The sequence below is a fragment of the Cicer arietinum genome, chromosome 3 (assembly GCF_000331145.2).
Source record: "Cicer arietinum cultivar CDC Frontier isolate Library 1 chromosome 3, Cicar.CDCFrontier_v2.0, whole genome shotgun sequence".
NCBI lineage: Eukaryota > Viridiplantae > Streptophyta > Magnoliopsida > Fabales > Fabaceae > Cicer > Cicer arietinum.
Window position 1 is genome coordinate 71,476,505 of NC_021162.2, and position 18,939 is coordinate 71,495,443.

Sequence of the window (18,939 nt, forward strand, 5' to 3'; positions counted from 1 at the left end):
ATATTTATACAATCGTTAAAAATAAATATTTTTAAATAATAATTATGGATTTGCACCAATAAAATGAGTAAAAATATATTAAAAAATCAATAATTATTATTTTAATAAAATATTGACCAAGTCAATTACTTAAATGGTCCAATACACTATTAACCAGTCCGAAACAATCGATTTGGTCCAGTTTTTAAAACTATGGTTAAAACTTAAAACAATTAAGATTTATTTTCTACCCTATTTGTATTTAAAACATAGTTTTGACAGTGTTCCTTTTGAGTAAAACAAAAAAGCTAAACATTTGAGGTCACACTGTCCTGTTCTGAGTGAGTCAGTGTCCTGAATCCTCTGTCTCAAAACAAAGTAATGAAATGAAAAGTGTAAGAAAAAACAGTGTGCAACTATCCTTTTCATCCAACAAAAAAGCAGTACATAAGACTTTAATTTAAAAGGATTGAAAACAACTAGTAGTTAAGTTTTACCCTACCCAAGATCACTGCATTATGACTCATAACTTCTACCATCCCTATAGTTCTGGATAGATCCTAATGTCAGTCCTCAAACCATTAATATCTATTAACTACTAGTACACTAAAATTAAGTTAAGCTCAGAGTTAAATCACACTACTCATAGACTACTTCATTTCTAACATTAAAAATCCTATTAATACATAGTATTAAGGATAGTAAGGTAACACTGGCCATTGAGGAGGCATTGAAACTGAGTTAAAATCTTCAACAGTGAAAGAACTGTTGTATCCTTCTGCTGCAGCAACTTGTTGAATATTGCTACTTGTAATTCCTTGTGGTCTGTTTGAACATTTCATCCCTTCTGATGTACTTTCAACTGTTTCTTCATTTGACATTTCTTTATACCCACCAAATGTTTGTGTTTGTGTCCTAAAATTACATTGCTCTTTTAGCTTTCCTTTCAACTTTAAAACCTGTTCAGGGAAAATCAGAAGTAATCAACCAATTTGTGGGTAAAACTAGTAGAATTCTGAATTCATGCTGTCACGATCACGTGGATCATTCCATTAAGATTTGATCTTTTAAAAAATGCATGTTATAATTTTATAATTTAAAATATTTAATTTAAATTTGAATCGTAAAATCTCACCACATATTGATATCTAGACGACTAAATATCCAAACTGCGAGGGAATTCAAATAGGTTGAAGATATCATGTTAATGATCAATAACTAATGTTGGGTTTAAATATGCATGTGTTTCATATAAATAGATTCCATGCGAAATGTTATATAAAATAATAGTATTTAAAAAAGTTAATGCATTTAATTTAAAATTTAGTCGTTAAAAAAATAAATTATTTTGTGTTTGTCCATTACTTCCTCTATTTCATAATAAATTTGTTATTTATTATTTTATTTTATAAATATATTTGTCATTTTACAATAATAATATAATATTAATTACTTTACTTATTAATATATTTTTATTTATTATATCTCAACTAATCAAACTTTTTTTTTAAACTGAAATTAATAATAACATTTGAGTAAATAAAATTTATTTTATCATTAAAATCAACAAAACTAGTTTTTTTTTTTTAAGAATTACACACAATTCATCATTTAAAATGAGATTGAAAGAGTATAATGAATATATTTTTTATGAAAAGTTAATCAAAACAATTTCTCATCTGAATCAATTTTTAAATTATTTTATAAAATTGTAACAAACAAATAAAACCTCATAAAAATAATTAATTTATTGAAAAAGAAGTTTTAACAAACAATGTATTTGATTGACAAATATACATGTACCAGCACACCTAGTTAATTATTACCTCTTCTTGAAGAATCTGCTTTTCCTTAGAGATGACGTCAAATTCATGTTTAAGCTCATCATACAAATGCTCAAGTTGCTTAGCCTTCCACCTAGTACGCCTATTTTGAAACCAAACAGCAATTTGGCGAGGTTGAAGCCCTAACTCTCTTGATAGCTTCATCTTTCTTTCAGGGTCTAACTTTATTTCCTCTTGGAAACTCCTTTCTAGTAACTCAATCTGGTTATTTGTTAATCTCTTCTTCTTCTCTCGGTTATTATTTCCATTAATGTTCATTTCATCCATTGCTGGAAACATTTGTTGTGTTTGATCACCCAATGATGCTTGACTCACTTCCATTCCTAAACATACATAATATTTTTATATTCAATACTTATTTATTTTATCTATTTCTTTACACTTTTGTACTACTATTCTTTGAATGAAATATAAACAAAAAAAATATTTAAATAATTGATACATTTGATTTTATTTAATTTTTAATCAATATATCGATTTTTTTAATATAATTTATATTTATATTTTATTCTGAAATAGTATCACACAATTTTATTTATTTATTTTTATCACATTACCGTTTTATAAATTATTTAAAAAAAAATAGTTACACAAAATGTTATTTTTGTATATATACATATGTGTGTGTTTAAGGTTGCCATAAGTGTAGTTTTCATTTTTTTGATAAAAAGAAAAATGCATGTATAAAATGGGGAATAACTTGGGATTCGAGTCTGTGTACAATATTCCAAAAAGAGAAAAGGTGAATGTTTTGAGGAAAAAGGATTAAAATAAAATAAAAATAGCTATATAATGTTTTTACCTGAATAAGAAGGGTTGTTGTTATAGTTGTAGAAGAAGCTTAAGGAAGATTCCGGAAGAGGAATGAAGGGTCTTGAGCTCTCATTCCAATCCATTTTTAGGTTTCACTATTTTCTTCACTTCAATTCCATCCCTAAAGATCATTTGTGTGTCTTTTATGGGCTTCATACTTGGTTGGGATGGACCACGTAGTCAGAGTGTGAAAGAAGATAGATAGAGTGGTGCATGTCAGTATATAGCATAATTATTATAATTAATGAGAGCTGAAATCAAATTTCTCTATTTTGGGGTGCAACCCATTTAAAAACATTCATTACCTGTATCTAATTTTTTTAAGGACACTTAATTATTTCACAAAATAATATAAATATAATTTATAGTTTCCTTATCCTTTAATTTCATTAACATCTCTCTTATACAATTAGGATAAGAGAATTTTTACGCTATATAATCGATATGTATCAATATATTTAATCTTTAAATTAATAATTAAATAACTTTTTATTGAAAAAAGTTATTTTTTATTATTTATATAATTATAATAACTAAATATTTTTTTTTTAAGTGTTGGCATAATAAAATTTATTTGTTTTTGAATTTTTATTACTTACAATAGTGAATATTTTTACAATAAAATATAACAAAAATTAATATATTTTATAAATAATTAATCGATGATTTTTTCTTATGAAACAAATTTCCTTAAAATATAAAAGTAAAAAAATAATAATAATTATTAATTTTAAAAAATAAATATATCAAATAATTAATTGATGATTTTTTCTTATGAAACAAATTTCCTTAAAATATATACGTTGGATATGGAACGTATATATAGGCGTCTCTAATATGAATCTTCCAGAAAATGGTTTAAAGACCCCTACCTTTTCTAGTAAAAAATATTTAATTTAATAATAATAAAAATGGGAACAGATATAATATTTTATTCAAATTTATTCAAAATAGTAAAGTTTATATTAGTATCATATAAATCACTTTTTTTATAAATTAAAAATTATTTGGTGTATAACTAAGAGACACGTCAAGATTAGTATTGTTTAGTAAAATCTTGACACACATAATTAATATATCAAATATTAAAAAATGTTAAATAAAATTTTAGTCTTTATAAAATTTTGATATTTTAATTTTAGTTCTTATTAAAGTTTCTTAGCTTTTTAGTCTACACGTTTGTTTTTATAGTCTCTAGTTTTAGATTAATTAATGTGTATTTTATTAATTTTTTGAATGATTTTTTACAACTATATTTGTTTCCTTTTCAAAATTTAAAAATATTCAAAATAAACTGAATTAAATATAATTTTTTTTTAATTTTTGGTGTTTAAAAATTTATATTAAATTAATCTTTTGTGAAAAAATTATAAATTTTTGTGTGAGATTTTATAATGTTATAAACATATCTTATAAATACAATATAAAAAAATTTATATAGACTGAAAACAAAAATTAAATATTTTTAAAGACTAAAATTTAAAAAAAAAATTATATATAATTATAAATAAAATGTTAAAATTTCGTAAGAATAAAAAATTTGTCTCAACAAATATGAAATAATTCATGGAAGAAAAGATACCTCTACAACATGTACCAAATAGAGATACCCAGGAGATTAATTTTAACAAGAGACAAGAGTGGTGAATAAATACTCCTCTAAATAGGTGTCCATGCTAAGTATCACACCTACTATAGTCTATAGATACTAATTTATGTAGCTAGGTGTATACGTACTTTATATATATAATATAAGTATATACAGTATGTACTTTTTTAACATCTACGTCGATGAGTACGAGCTTCTTCCTCCTCCCCCCTTCCTTTCAGGAAGCAAGAAGACATAAGTTAGATTAAATTACTGTAGAGAACAAATTAAAGGACCGTGCTGGCTACCTCATGCAAATTTAACATACACTTTTTTATAATTTATATTAATTAAACTAATAAAAGTTAACTTTCTTTTTAATAGATAATATGGTAAATAAATTCGCTTTTTAGAATTATGGATTCAAATCCGTAATCTCCAACATAACAATATAATTATTTGTTACTTGAATTAAATTTCATAAATAAAAAAGGTTAACTTTTCATTAAGCCAATGAATTTACTAAGAGATGACTCATTTTAACTTTGGAACTTGTTAAGTGAAATAATTTGATCAATAACAATAAATAGGTGATTATTTTTACGATTTTACTCACGTCTTTTCTTCTCAAGCCTCTGCCAAATCATGCCCAGAGACATTCTACACCTATTTGATTAAAAAACTTGTCATCCTTGCAACATTTAAATCATTTGATTTGGTTATTAGTCATATCGTTGTTTTGTTAGCATTTCATATTGTTGTTCTTAAATTTGCATAGGGCCTGGGCTGCTTACGGTGCCCGCCGTCACATAGTTCCCGTTTCACCTCTTGTTCGGACAGCGCGGTCCTTTGTTGATATTTTCATGTACAATTTGATAGTGTTCTACAAAGTAAAATACTATTTTAATTATCAATATTACAAAGAGACTCGTCATCAATGCCAATGACTTTTAGTAAAAGCTACTTATGAAATGATGAATTTGGTGAATATTTTACAAAATAAAAAATCACATTAGAATATTCATATTTTGAACTATTAAATTAAAAGTGCTCAACAAACTAGAAAACAATTCTGATGTACTTAATATTGATTAAAGACTCTCTTCAAGGATAAAGTCAAAAACTCGCTATAAACTTAAAAAATAAATAAATTTTCACTTAACAAATAAATTCTTAATTTTATTTTGTATTTAATAAAAAATATTTATATTTTAAATTTTATTTAAAATTAATATTGTTTTAATAAATATTAAAATAATAAATTTAGTTATCAATTGAAAAAATATAATATAAAATTAATTATATTAATTTAATTAATAATTTTTTATTTTAAATTTTCAAACAATAATTTTTAATAAAAAATAATAATTTTAATAAAATATTATTATAAATTTTAAAAGAATGTCATATTTTAATTTGTTTTAAATGTTGAATTGCTTTTTAATTATGAAGTCACCAAAATTGATGAGCACATGTACAAAATATTTTCAAAACTAAAATATGACGTGTGTATATTCACTTGTACAAGATATTAAGCGGACAAATATTAACTAAAATATTATAATTGAAATTTATAAAATAATGTCAGTTTTTTAGAATTTCACACAATTTACATATAGTCGACAAATTAAAAAATTTAGAGTTTTAATTCACACAAATATTCTAATTTATATAAATTTTTAGAACTTCATACGATTAAATAAATAAAACATATCTACCTTTCAATTTTTATCTTTATCAAAAAAAATTTTCTTAAAAAATGTATCAATTTTATTATGTATAAACATTATATTACGTCTAAAAAAAATATACAAATTAACTACATAAATAAAAAATTTACAATTATTAAGATTACAACTCACATTCATAAAATAAAACAGTTTACAATCTCACATTAACAATACATTAGTTAGACAAAATAATAAACATAAATTTTTTTTAATAAATTATCACTATTATTTTAGTAATTTGTGAATCTCCTTTATATAAATAAAGTAAAATGAAAAATAAAATAGAAGGGAAAAGTTGGGGACACTTGTGTATAATATTTTTTCCACTGGTGGCATAAATTGCAAGTATATCTTAAAATGAGTAGTTCGATTCCACTGTCTACTTTTTCAGAGGGGGACCAAACTCCTTCTATTACCTATCTATCTTAGGTATACCGTACACATATACAGTCACACTCACAGGAGTTTATTGATTTGCAGCTTCCTTGTACATCAGGTCTAGCTTTTATCTTTCGATTTTTTTCTATGACACCAAAACTACCATGGAAATCAAATTTTGCTTGATTATAAATTCCAGTGTTACAAGCGCAGTGTTATATATCTCAATCCCATTAGTATTAGCATCAAATTAAAATTTTATGAAACATAACTGAATAAAATATAATCCAAATTTTGGGGGAGAGACGTCATAATTATTGTGAAGAAAGAGAGCATGAAAACAACATATGCATGTCCTTAATTTCTCATTTATTTTTACAGCTCTTTGTCTTTAGTCTTGAATATATAAAAATGGTAACTCACTTGTTTACTACAGTTAGTATCACATCCATCAAAAAATTTTAACAAATATTTTATATATAAAAGTAGTGATTTATATTATGTGGAATAAATCTTATTTCTTCTATCCGTCATTCAAAATTACGATAGAATGTAAATTTTATTAAATAAGTTGTTAAAACTAAATTAATGAAATTTCAAATATCATATAAAACAAATCATTTGAAATTCACTCTCCACCTCTTAATATATAAATCACAAAAGAGTCTATATCATATTTTTATAAATTTATAATTGTGTTCTTATGTGTTTGAAAATTTGCATATTAATTCTTATAATTTTTCATTTTTTGTAAATTGGTTCCTACTTTTTCTTCTTCAAATTTTGCAAAATAATTCTTCAATTTTTCTAAATTTCAGTTTTAATTCAAATTTAATTTTTGTTTTTGCCTCACCTTTTAAAATTTATAAAAATAGTTAAACACTAAATAACAACTGTTGAATTTAAACAATAAAGTTTATGAATGAAAAAAATGTAATTAAAATATTAGAATTCTAATATTTCTAAAATTTTCAATAATTCCGTTTAAATACACTTTTAAAATTTCTAAAAAGTCTCTTACTAAAAATTGTCTTAAGCGTCAATATTTGTTGCAGGCAATTTAATATGCTCTCAATTGTAAACTTATATTTATATTTACATTTCAAAGTGGAGAGAAATGTCGAGGACATATATATCTGGTTAGAATTTCAAAATTGTGCTTGAGTATATAATCAAGCCAAATTTGATTTTGTTGTGTTGTAGCTTTCGTGTCATATAAAAAATAGAAGGATAAAACCTGATGTACAAAGAAGCTGCAAAACAATAAAACCTGTCACTGTATATGTGTACGGTATGCCTAATATAGATAGCTAGTAGAAGGAGGTTGGTCCCGCCTGAAAAAGTAAATAGTGGAATGGAACCACCCATACATACTATGCTTATTATATATGCCACACCTCAAAAAACAAATTGATTAGGTAAATTAATTCTTGAAATGGTAATCCTCTATCAAATTAATTTTTAAATTATATAAATTGATAAGTATATTTATAAAATTATAAAATATTAATTAAAATAATATTTTTTAATGAATTAATTATAGATAAATTATTTTATGAAATATTTAAATTTTGTAGATGACATTAAAATTAGTCACGGTTGAGATGACATTAAAATTAGTCAATGTGAAAATTTAATATATAAATACTAATATATATATAATATCATAATTTCTAACGATAAAAATTGAAATATCAGCTATTTTGATTACTAATTTATAATTTTAGAGATTTATTAGTCAATTTCCAAAGTCCAAAAACTAATTTGACTAAAGTTTATAATTTCAACGATATGTAACTATCAACATATCTATTTTTTTAGAAAAAAATTATACAAATGTCAAATTTTAATTTTTTGTTTGTTTTAGAAGATATAGTAAATTTCACTTTAACTTTGACCTTTAAGATTTAGTACATGTGGATATGACGATTGGTGGTGTCATAATTAAAAGGGTAGACAAAATCATAGAGATTTAAGATGAATTTAAATACGAGATCTTTTAGAATTTAGAATAATATCTAAGTAAAATTACTAAATTGGTTATGAAAATTATTTTTTGGACATTTTAGAATTAAAACTAATTTATTAAATTAATATTATCCATTTTGTGTTATTTTTTTTTTTGTTTTCAATTGATAGTTTAATTGACTACTTTAAAATTTATTGAAACAATTTTAGTTTTAGATAAAATTTTATTATTTTTATATTTGAAAGTATTAGAATATGAGATTTTTTTATTAAGTACAAAATTTTTGTGGATGTTTATTTTGGTAAATAAAAAATTTATTTACTTTTTGTGGTCTCATTCTTGTGTTGACCTTGATAATTAATATTGAATAAATCATCAAAATTGTTGTTTAGTTTATAGAACGCTTTCAAATATAGTAGTTCCAAATATCAATATTTAAATTTGATATTTGATTTTGTAAAATATTTTTCAAATTCGTCTTTTCGTGAGTAGCGTTTACTAAAAGTCGTTGGCATTGATAAAAAATCAATTAAGTAGAATATTAACAATTAAATTTGTCTTTAACTTCGTATGATGCTATCAAATAGTTATATGAAAATATGAATATTCTTATTTAGTCTTCAATTCTATAAAATATTTCTGAAATTCATCCTCAAGTGAATGTTGATTACTAAATATTGTGGACGGTGGTGACAGGTGTGTTAAGTGTACAATTAGAAATTTTAGTCATTATACAGAGAAAATCAGAAATATTTGAAATTGTAAACTATAGGTATCACCTCAGACACTCCAATACTTAATTGATGTTTTAAGATGTTTATAAAAATATATGTTTGTTCAGTGTTCTAATATCGATTGATCCCTCTCTGCAGGAAAGTCTCAAATTTTTATGAAGTCCTGTGCACTGATTTTTGTTGACAAAGAACAATTACTTTTTTCATAGGACACATCATAGAAAAAACGTAAAGTGTTAGAAATTAAAGTGCATAAGTTACAATAAAATAAATAGTATACAATGACTAAAGAAAATATATAAACATAACATATTTTTGAACATAACACTGTTGATACAGTATAATGTAATATAAAATAATAGTTTGACGTGGGTTGGAGTCTCATGTGAACAATTTTGAATGACATCAAATTGATACTGAAGTTAATAGATGTCGAATTTAATTAATTTAATTCAGTTTATATCAAAACATGAAATAAATTGATCCAATTTAATTGATATGCGCAAAACCTTTTAATTCATAATATTATAGGTTTGATTTTTTCACCCTATAAAAAACACATAACTTTTTTAAATTTATTTTTACAAATTCATGTAATTTATATTATCCTTTCTATTTCTATGACTAAAATTGTAATAAGACACTTAAGGACCACAACATCATCATCCACTACATTGAGTAAAAAAAAATTCATAAAAGAATGAATTTGAAAAATGATTTCTAGAATTACACAAAATTTATGATAATCATATTTTATGAATTAATTTGAAGAAGTCTTTTAACGTCAAGGACTACTTGAATTTCCAACATCTTATTCATCAAATACATCATTAATGTTAACAATAATTTAATACTAATATTAGTCTTCAAGCAAAAAAGGACGTCATTATAAATATTTTAAGATAATTAAATTAAAATATTTATATTTTTAGAAATACAGTTGAATTTAATATAAAATTTTAATTAAATACAGATTTATTAAAAAATATTACGCTAAATTCAAAATTCGATCAAAATATAAATAAAGTTGACTCAATAATTGTTTGAGGTAGAATCTAAAATCACTTTCTTTCAACTATTTATTATTAACCACTTGATTGTTTTAATCAATTAATATTGAAATAATGTGAACTTATATATATAGAATAAAAATGTTTCAGCACGTGGATAGAAAAAAAATGAAAATTGTTTGACTACGTGGCTGAGTGTGATGTTACCACATATAAGTATAACTCACCTAACCGGTCTAAGAAAGTGAAAACAAAAGTGTAAAATATAGGGTAACACTAACACAACAACTAGATGTGATTCCACGCAAACGGCGCCGAACATGCTCATGGACCCCTGTCTCTCTGCTTGGTTACTTGCTTCCAACTTGGTTGGTACTTGCTAGTTCTTCATTAGCCTCATCCAAATACCACTAGTACACACCATACTGATTAATTCACTATACACAACAATTCATCCTCTATGTCCTAAATACTGTACTTTTTTGCATTTCTATTTTTATTATACACAACACTGAGGATCCTATACTACACATTAAATAAATATATAGGCAGAGCCTAAAGTTTAGGTCCAAAACCACAACAACCAATTACTACTATGAAAACAAAAGGCCCACCTTACGAGGATCCTTTTTAGCTTTTGATAGCACAGTATGTCAGGAATTAATTTTGAAAATGTTGATTTGTTCTCGTCAAAATGTATTTTGCAAACTTTAGTTTGATTTTATTAATTTTTGTAATAGGAGAAAGGATTTGGGAATAAGACAAATTTTAAGCGGACAAATTTGTTAAGGAATTCACTGTATACTAGTATTTAAAAATAATTTAAATAATGATTTAATCATGACTATTCGATAAAAATCAAGAAAAATAATTATATATATTTTAAAATTAAATTTGTGAAATTCACCTCAATTAAGTTATATTTTAATCGTAAAATAAAAAAATAATTTAAATGATACTAGATTAGCAATAAAGCTTAGAAATTCTAGTGTTAAATAAAGTTTAGTTTAGTAATAAATAATTATGAACGTCACTTAATAATTAATAGTAACTGATAATGGTTAATAATAGTAGTTATTATTACACGTTAAAATGTTGACCTGAGTTAAGAATACTTAAGTTAATGATTAATTGATTAGGACTTTAAGTTAATCGATTAGAACATAGTCTAAAGTTATTTTATTCTAAGCCAAAAAGAAAAAACATAGTCTAAAGTTTTAAAAACATTTAGTTTTCTGAGACGGGGGACATTTTAGTTATTAAGAGATGATTAGTAATTAAGAGTTAAACTATTTATTAATGAATATTTAATTATTAGGATAACATTGATAATGCTTATTTGATATACTTGTTGATGATATTTGTGCGTGTTAAATGTTAACCGTTGATGATGATACTTGTTAATCTATTATTACATCCTTAGTCATAGATAAGAACTAAGTAATGTTAAATGGTTATGAGTCGCATATATAGATTTAGAGACATATAACAATAATGATTATTTGTTTATGTCATACTTGTCTTTACTCATATATGTAATATATGTTTGAGGGTTGTGTCATGATAAAATTAGAGTTCGAAGATCAAAGAGACATTTGAGGTATCTTCAGTGAAAGAAAAATTGAGTTCCGTTGCATAAATTGAGTTATCATAATTAGATGTCCTTGTTTGTGGGGTAGTAGGATGCTTCTTTGCCCTTATCAACTCTCGAGATAGTCTAATTTATGTGTCGAAGTTAGTTGTTGATTAAGTTGTATTGCATCCTAAGTGATATATGCATTGTAATTAGGTCATGAATACATGAGTCAAATATGCTGATTGTTGATGAGATGTTTTTATGTTTATATGATGATGAATAAGTGCTAAGTAAATGTTAGGTTAATAAAGTGGTCATTGTTGCTAATTGATTGTTTGAGTGCATCTTATGGTTACTTCTACTTTTATGATTCTCACTAAACAAACAACATTTTAGATGTTAACGGTGAATGGGGTATTGCTAATTTTATGATTCTCACTAAACAAACAACATTTTAGATGTTAACGGTAAATGGAGTATTGCTAAGAATTTTCACAATACAACGACAAATATTAAAGACTTGAAATTCTTAACTATAGTTAAATCATGATACTCTGACTAACTGATATAGAGTTTTAGGATATTTTTATAATTAGAAAGTTGTAATATTTTTTATTAACACTATTTGTAAAATGATAGTAAATATTTTACTTTTTAAAGTTAGTAAATAAGTTTATATATTACAAAGTCTTCCACAATTTAAAGTTATTTTTATAGTTACAATACAAAATATCACACTTGATATTATAAAGGTCGTAGCCACACGAAGAATATTCATACATAAAACAGAAAAGAAGAAAAAAAGATACAAATATAATACGAATTATAAAATATTAAGTTATTCTCGTAAAATATATCTTTAATCTAAACGAAGACGAAAACTTAGATTCAGATTACACATTACACATGTTAATAATTAAGAAAAAAAGCATTAAAAAGGTATAAAGGTCATATATATAGTGTGTGTTTGGAAAATTGCACAAAACAATATTGTCATGCACTATATAAAATGGTAAAAGAGTTCTGTTTTGCTTTTATTTTATTTTTTACATATATGAAATGGCAAAAAAATTCTCACACAATTTTGAGATTAAGTTTGAATTTAGAACATAGTAATCAACTTAATAATTTTTCCATTTTACCGGTCGACTTAGGTTTTACAGATGAAATTTCCATTTTTTGACATAATTATTACACAATTAAAATTTCTATTTATATGCAATTTCAACATTATACCGGTTACGAATTCCCATTTTTTTAACATAGTTATTACATAATGAAAATTCCCATTTAAATATTAAAATAGGTCCATTTAAATAATTAACGGACATAAAGTAAACAATAATATGATTATTAACATAAATACTCCTATCTATCAACAAAATTAAATATATTCATTTTATTTCTCTTATAAATAACAAAATAAATCAAATATCAAATAAAAAATAAATGTGTAATGAAGTAAGCTCTTAAATCCATTTTAGGAATTATACATCAAAAACAATTTTAATTCAAATTGTCCTAACACACACTTAAATGAAAAAGAAAGAAACGGAGATGATCTCAACTCCTAAAGAGGAGGATTTTTTTTTATTTTTTATTTTTATATTTTTTTTTATTGAGAAAAAGGGAGATAGGCCCCAACAAACTAAAAAAACAAAAGAGAGAAAAGGAGACCTTAACGTACGTAGCTGATGGTTGATGCCACTTGAAAAAAATTACTAGGAAATACAGTGTAGCGGGTTGAAACTAAAGACAAGGACAAGAGTAGGAATTTATCATTTTAGGGTTATATTTTATTGGATTGATGGGCTTATTTCGGAAACTACTCTACAAGTGTTGATATCTTTAGGTAACTTCATCTCCCATCTTTCAATGTTCTCTTAGCCAATCCAAAGATATAAAATACACATCTAGATTAATTATACTTAGTGGCTTTTAAAAGAAGAAACCACTTATCTTTACCTCATCAAACAATACCTTAAAAAGCCCATTCAAAAAAAGTAGTTTCAGAAGAAATGGAGCATCCAAATGAAGTTTCGGCGAAGCTTGTTTTCTTCATTCTTTATCAATCTCATCTGACAAAACTATATAACATGGAAATGACTTATAAATACATAGAGATTGGGATTACATAAAACTAGAGATACACATGCGGGCTAACTGTAGAAAAAAAAAAAGATAAAAATAAAATAAAACCCAACAAAAGATTATATTCTCCACATTCTAAACTTTCTTCACAAGTGTAGCTGTGTTCTGGGATATTTGACATCACCAAGGTAAAAAAAAAATCCCTATTCTGTGTAATCATTTAAAAAAACCGCCTCCATTGCGGTCTCTCAAATCGCTAGGTATGATAAATACAGAATCTACACAAAGTCCACCTTTTGAGTGTGTACAATCAATCTGTTTCATGGAGAATCTAACTTTAGTTGTAGGTTCTGATCCACTCACAGTAAACTCACCTACCTTGTAATCTACCCAACATCCTCGCTTATGATTGCTGTATGTCCCATCATGCTCAGTTTCATCCAAGCAGCACTCGGATGATGCTTGTTGACCATCGGAAGTTGACAACTCAAATATCACTGGCTTTATATCCCAACCATGGGTCTGTTCATAATTGCATATGCGCCGACCGAGCCTTTTGGAAAATTTGCCAAGATGAAGCCTAAAGGAGAGAGTATAATTATCAGCAGGAAATGGAAAGTCGTCCTCCCCATCCACTTCAAACCACCATATTTGCTGGAGATATGCTACAACAGTGAACCTGAAATGAATAATAGAAATGTAATTCAATACTCAAAACAGAATGAAGACAAATTAAGCAAAGCAGTTTAAGTATCAACTTAATAAAGTTCCAACTAGTGAAAATAAGCACAAATAGCATATAAGCAGTAAGTTAGCATGAAATTAAGAATGGAAGCTAGCAAAAATTGATGATTATTAGTGTACAACTGTCCATAAATTAAGTTAGCAAAACAACCCAAACTACCTTTTATTGTTTGATTCATAGAATGAACATTTCCTTTTTCTGAGGATTCACCTGTGTTGCACTATAGTAAGCATATCGATGTGAACAAGCCTATTACAATAGTTTTTCTATCTCTGCAACTCAAAGCATCATTGGCAACTAGTGATGATTCTTCTGAATGACTGAATCCTTTCAATGATAAACCTCGGGACCTCAGAAGATGAACTGAAGATTTTGGGTGAAATTTCAAGATGAAAGCATGTGCATTTAAGATTAAAACTTCATTTAATCTTCTAAATTTCCACCATTGATAACAAACGTTCAAAATTAAGTTCCTATGACAGCAAAAGTCGCTAATAGAAGCACCTTTAGGAGGCTCAATCATGATTGCCAGTCCTCAATAGAACTCGTGAGACGGCAGTGTAGTTTTTAAAATTAGAGACGAATGTAGTATAATTTAAAGCAAATTTCAGGAGATGTGAATGCAGTACACGTATACAGAGAAGTTTAATGTGCAAATACCAAAATGATTTTTCATACACAGCCCAGAAAAAATCACAAAAGTTGGACAGTGATAATTTTCAATGCCTTTACTCGCAAAATAACCTACAGAAATAGGGCTGCCAAGCAGTCCATACCATAATGGACTTTACATTAGATTTGGTCCAAATAAAAGTCCAAACCAAGGAGCTGATCCAAGCTCACTAGGTCATTTTGTTTGGCTTTCTGGTTGGCCCAATTAGTAGTTTCATTAAACTCAAATTGAATTAAGCTCCAAGCAGCACCCAACAATTAAACATTCTCATTACAAATTAAGTTTATAATTTTTAAAAGCAGTTAAAAGCCCAAAACAAGACACGTAGGATCAAGACAGTTAAACAAATGACATAACTTACGAAAAAGACTTACAGCTTATACAAAAACAGTTCAAACTTATCTCATCTCCGATCTTATAAATAACTTATACATAAATGTGCATATAAGAATAAACGCTTATTCAATAAGACTTAAACTTAGCAGTTTATCCATACACACTCTTTAGAATAGAATTTATGGCATACTTTTATAGCATAAATCACATTCAGTACTTAATCTAGACAATTTTTTTTAGGATTTCACCAGGAAAAACTCAGATGAACAAATAACTTGAGATGTATAGAGTGACATCACTCCAACACAGATGCAGACTTAAATGTTCATATCAGATAATCAGACAAGATTTTATCAAAACAATATAGAACTGAGTTAAACAATTGATAGACCAAACAGCAGCAGTAACTTTTATATGTGAAATAAACTGCAATTTCAGTAAGCCAACACAAGCAACCAAAAAAATGACATTTTTAGAATAGCAATAGCATCATAGTAACTCTCAGGCAATGCTCCCTCTGGAATTAAAACCATATACATCAATTTTTCAATTACTATTTTTGCTCATAATTCATTTCGGAGCGAGTATAATACTCAAGCACCAACAAGTTTCAAGAGAAAAGGAAAACTGTATTATTAATGTAAAAATAAAACTATTACTCCCAAAATCTCACAATAAGTGTTACTTTAACAAAAAAAAAAATTGCCTCAAAATGAATGTCATTCACAAATTTCAATGCATCTTTAATCATTGTTTTCCTATACTACCATTCAATGATTACTATATACACAACTTACAAAATATTATTATAGTTTGCATTGATAATAGTGAAAGCTCCACCAATAGTTAAAATGGATAATATGGTAAAATGAATTCTCTTTTTCTTCTAATTATTATATTTCTTAATATGTGCACAAAAATATTAAATGACACTCATTGTGAGACAGAGGGAGTACATAGGACAACTCCTGTAATCCCAGAGCAAAGCTCCTCAGAGAAGAAATAATTCTTCCTTTGCCCAAACCTCTAACGGTTCTAAATGAAAGATGATCAATGGTCACCTCCCTCTCTCTCCATCACCCCTTATAACTAACTCTTCCCCTTTCTCTAATTTGCCTCTTTGGATAACTCTAAGTGGGCCTCGATCAATTGGGCCTATAACTGCAATTATATATAAGATACCTATCAAGTGACATCTCTCCAACACAAATGCAGACTTAAAAGTTCATACATCAGACAAGATTTTATCAAAACAATATAAAATCCTAACTATTTTTTAGTTAAAACCAAATACATCAATTTTTTAGTTACTATTTTTGCATATATTTCATTACAGAGCAAGTAGAATACTTAGCACCAACAAATTCCAACCCAAATACATAAAGCATAAATTTAACTTCAATTTCAACTTCAAATGTGAGGAGAATCATATTTTCTCTACACTTTTCAATTTTCAGGCTCCAAGTTCTAACAAAGCATAATCAAAAGTAAATTAAAAAGTATATAACGGTTTTGAGAATGTAACCTAGATTCTTCAGTTGGAATCCAAGTCCAGTATCTACGATCATCAATTCCAGTAATCGACAAAGCTTTGGCCGAAATCGACATGCAAACCCTACCAGTAACCCTATCCAACCACACTTGCTGCAAAACCCTAACACCGTCAATAAATCTAACAGAACAAAACACAAAACAGAATTGTAAAGTGTAAACCTAAACCCTACCTTATTTCCGTCATCAAACGGTAACGGCCTCGATAGAATAGCGAAAATGTCTTTCTTAGATAGATTCTGGCAACGTTCCGTAGGCATTAAACGGAGAAGGTGTTGGTAGTTAGAAGGTAACTTAGATTGCCAAACGTAATCAGCAGAAGCGGCGCCGCGAAAAGCGCGATTAAGACGAGCTAAGTTACAAATCTCGGGCGGAGTAAGGTGAAGAAAAACGCGAGCGACGCAATTCTCCGGGATGTCGCCGAGGCTTGGAACGATGGTCGAACCGTTGGATCCAAGGTTCGACAGCGAGGCACCCATCGCGAGGGTTTGAGTCTCTCAGACCATACTATAGTGATGGTGATGATGATGATGATGATGATGATGATGATGATGGGAACAGAGAGAGAATGTTGTTAGGGATTGAAAAGGAGTATAGGGTGACAGTGTGTTGGCGTCGTATTCGATTATTCCTTTGTCGTTGAATATTATTGGAAAGATATAAATAGTTGATGAGTTGGAACGTAAGGGAATTCATTTGGTGTGGGAGGATGCACTGTCGTCAACGTTACTGCGTTCCACCTACATTCACCCATGAGGCCATATCATTTTAATTATAAGACTTTATTTCATTTTTTTTCTTCTATTTTATAAAAAATTGAACTCTTAATCTTTGTATTTCTAAAATTAGTTTTCTTTTTCTTCTATAATAAATTCTTAAGATTTTATTAGTTTTCAACTATTTTTTATTATGTGATACTTGAAATTTCACTAGTATTTATGATTTTGATAAAATAATTTATATATTATTATAATTATAAAAATTAATTTATTATTTTAGTTTAATTATTATACATTGTCAATGTAAAATGTTTATATTGTCAGTACATCACAATCATTATATAAATGACTTTAGAGATAGTTTTGATAAAAGTCAAATATTTTTAACGATCTAACGGTTGTAATTGACAAATAATCTAAAAACTCTTTATACATATAATATATATAAATTAAATTTTAATTATTTATTAAAATATTTAAAATACTTTAATTTATAAATAAAATAAATTGATTTTTAATATGTTAATATATAAATAAAATGTATATTAAAAATTTTAAATATGGAAATTAATATAAAATAAAATTGTAAATATTTTAAAATTTTAAATTATTACAAAAATTTAAATTAAATAAATAAAATTGAAGTGTTTTTTTTAATTTAATTTTAATTTTTATATTTTAATATATAAATAAAATAAAATAAAATAATTTATTTTTAATATTTAATATATAAATAAAATAATATAATTTGATTTTTAATATTTTAATATATAAATAAAATTAATAAAAAATAATTACATGAAAATTATTTCATCTAAGTCACAAATATCATCTAAATGTCATATTATCAAAAATAGCGAGAATAAAAAATCTCAATAACTAATTAATAGATATCAAAAGATCAATTTTAGAAATGAGATGATTACAAATTTATTTTAGACAAAATAAGAGAACAAAAAGTGCATTTAAATTTAATTAATAATAAAATAATTTTTATTTGATATATTTTTTAGGAATCTCTAATGTAAATCCTTTTTTATAGCTGATTATCACTAAATAAACGACAATAATAAATAGACATACCTTCTTTCTAGTTTGAGTGAATATAAATAGACATATTTTCTTGATAATGACTTGATATTGACGTAAAATCTCTTTGATTGCTAATTAATTTGTCTAATAACTCATTACATACTCAAACGT

The 18,939-nt window shown here is 25.9% G+C and overlaps 2 protein-coding genes across 2 annotated transcripts; both read right to left on the bottom strand.

Annotated features, from left to right (window-relative positions):
- Positions 1-375: 375 nt before the first annotated feature.
- On the bottom strand, positions 376-2,781 carry LOC101493178 (putative homeobox-leucine zipper protein ATHB-51). The gene is made up of 3 exons (XM_004494069.4): positions 2,626-2,781; positions 1,806-2,146; positions 376-938 (listed from the first exon to the last, which is right to left on the bottom strand). Exons 1-3 carry the CDS (start codon positions 2,717-2,719, stop codon positions 672-674), a joined length of 702 nt encoding a protein of 233 aa, XP_004494126.1. The 5' UTR covers positions 2,720-2,781; the 3' UTR covers positions 376-671.
- Positions 2,782-13,700: 10,919 nt separating this feature from the next.
- Positions 13,701-17,686, bottom strand: LOC101493499 (F-box protein PP2-A15). Its single transcript, XM_004494070.4, has 3 exons — positions 17,191-17,686; positions 16,992-17,110; positions 13,701-14,391 (listed from the first exon to the last, which is right to left on the bottom strand). The coding sequence occupies exons 1-3, from the start codon at positions 17,494-17,496 to the stop codon at positions 13,929-13,931; spliced, it is 888 nt and encodes a 295-aa protein (XP_004494127.1). The 5' UTR covers positions 17,497-17,686; the 3' UTR covers positions 13,701-13,928.
- Positions 17,687-18,939: the final 1,253 nt, after the last annotated feature.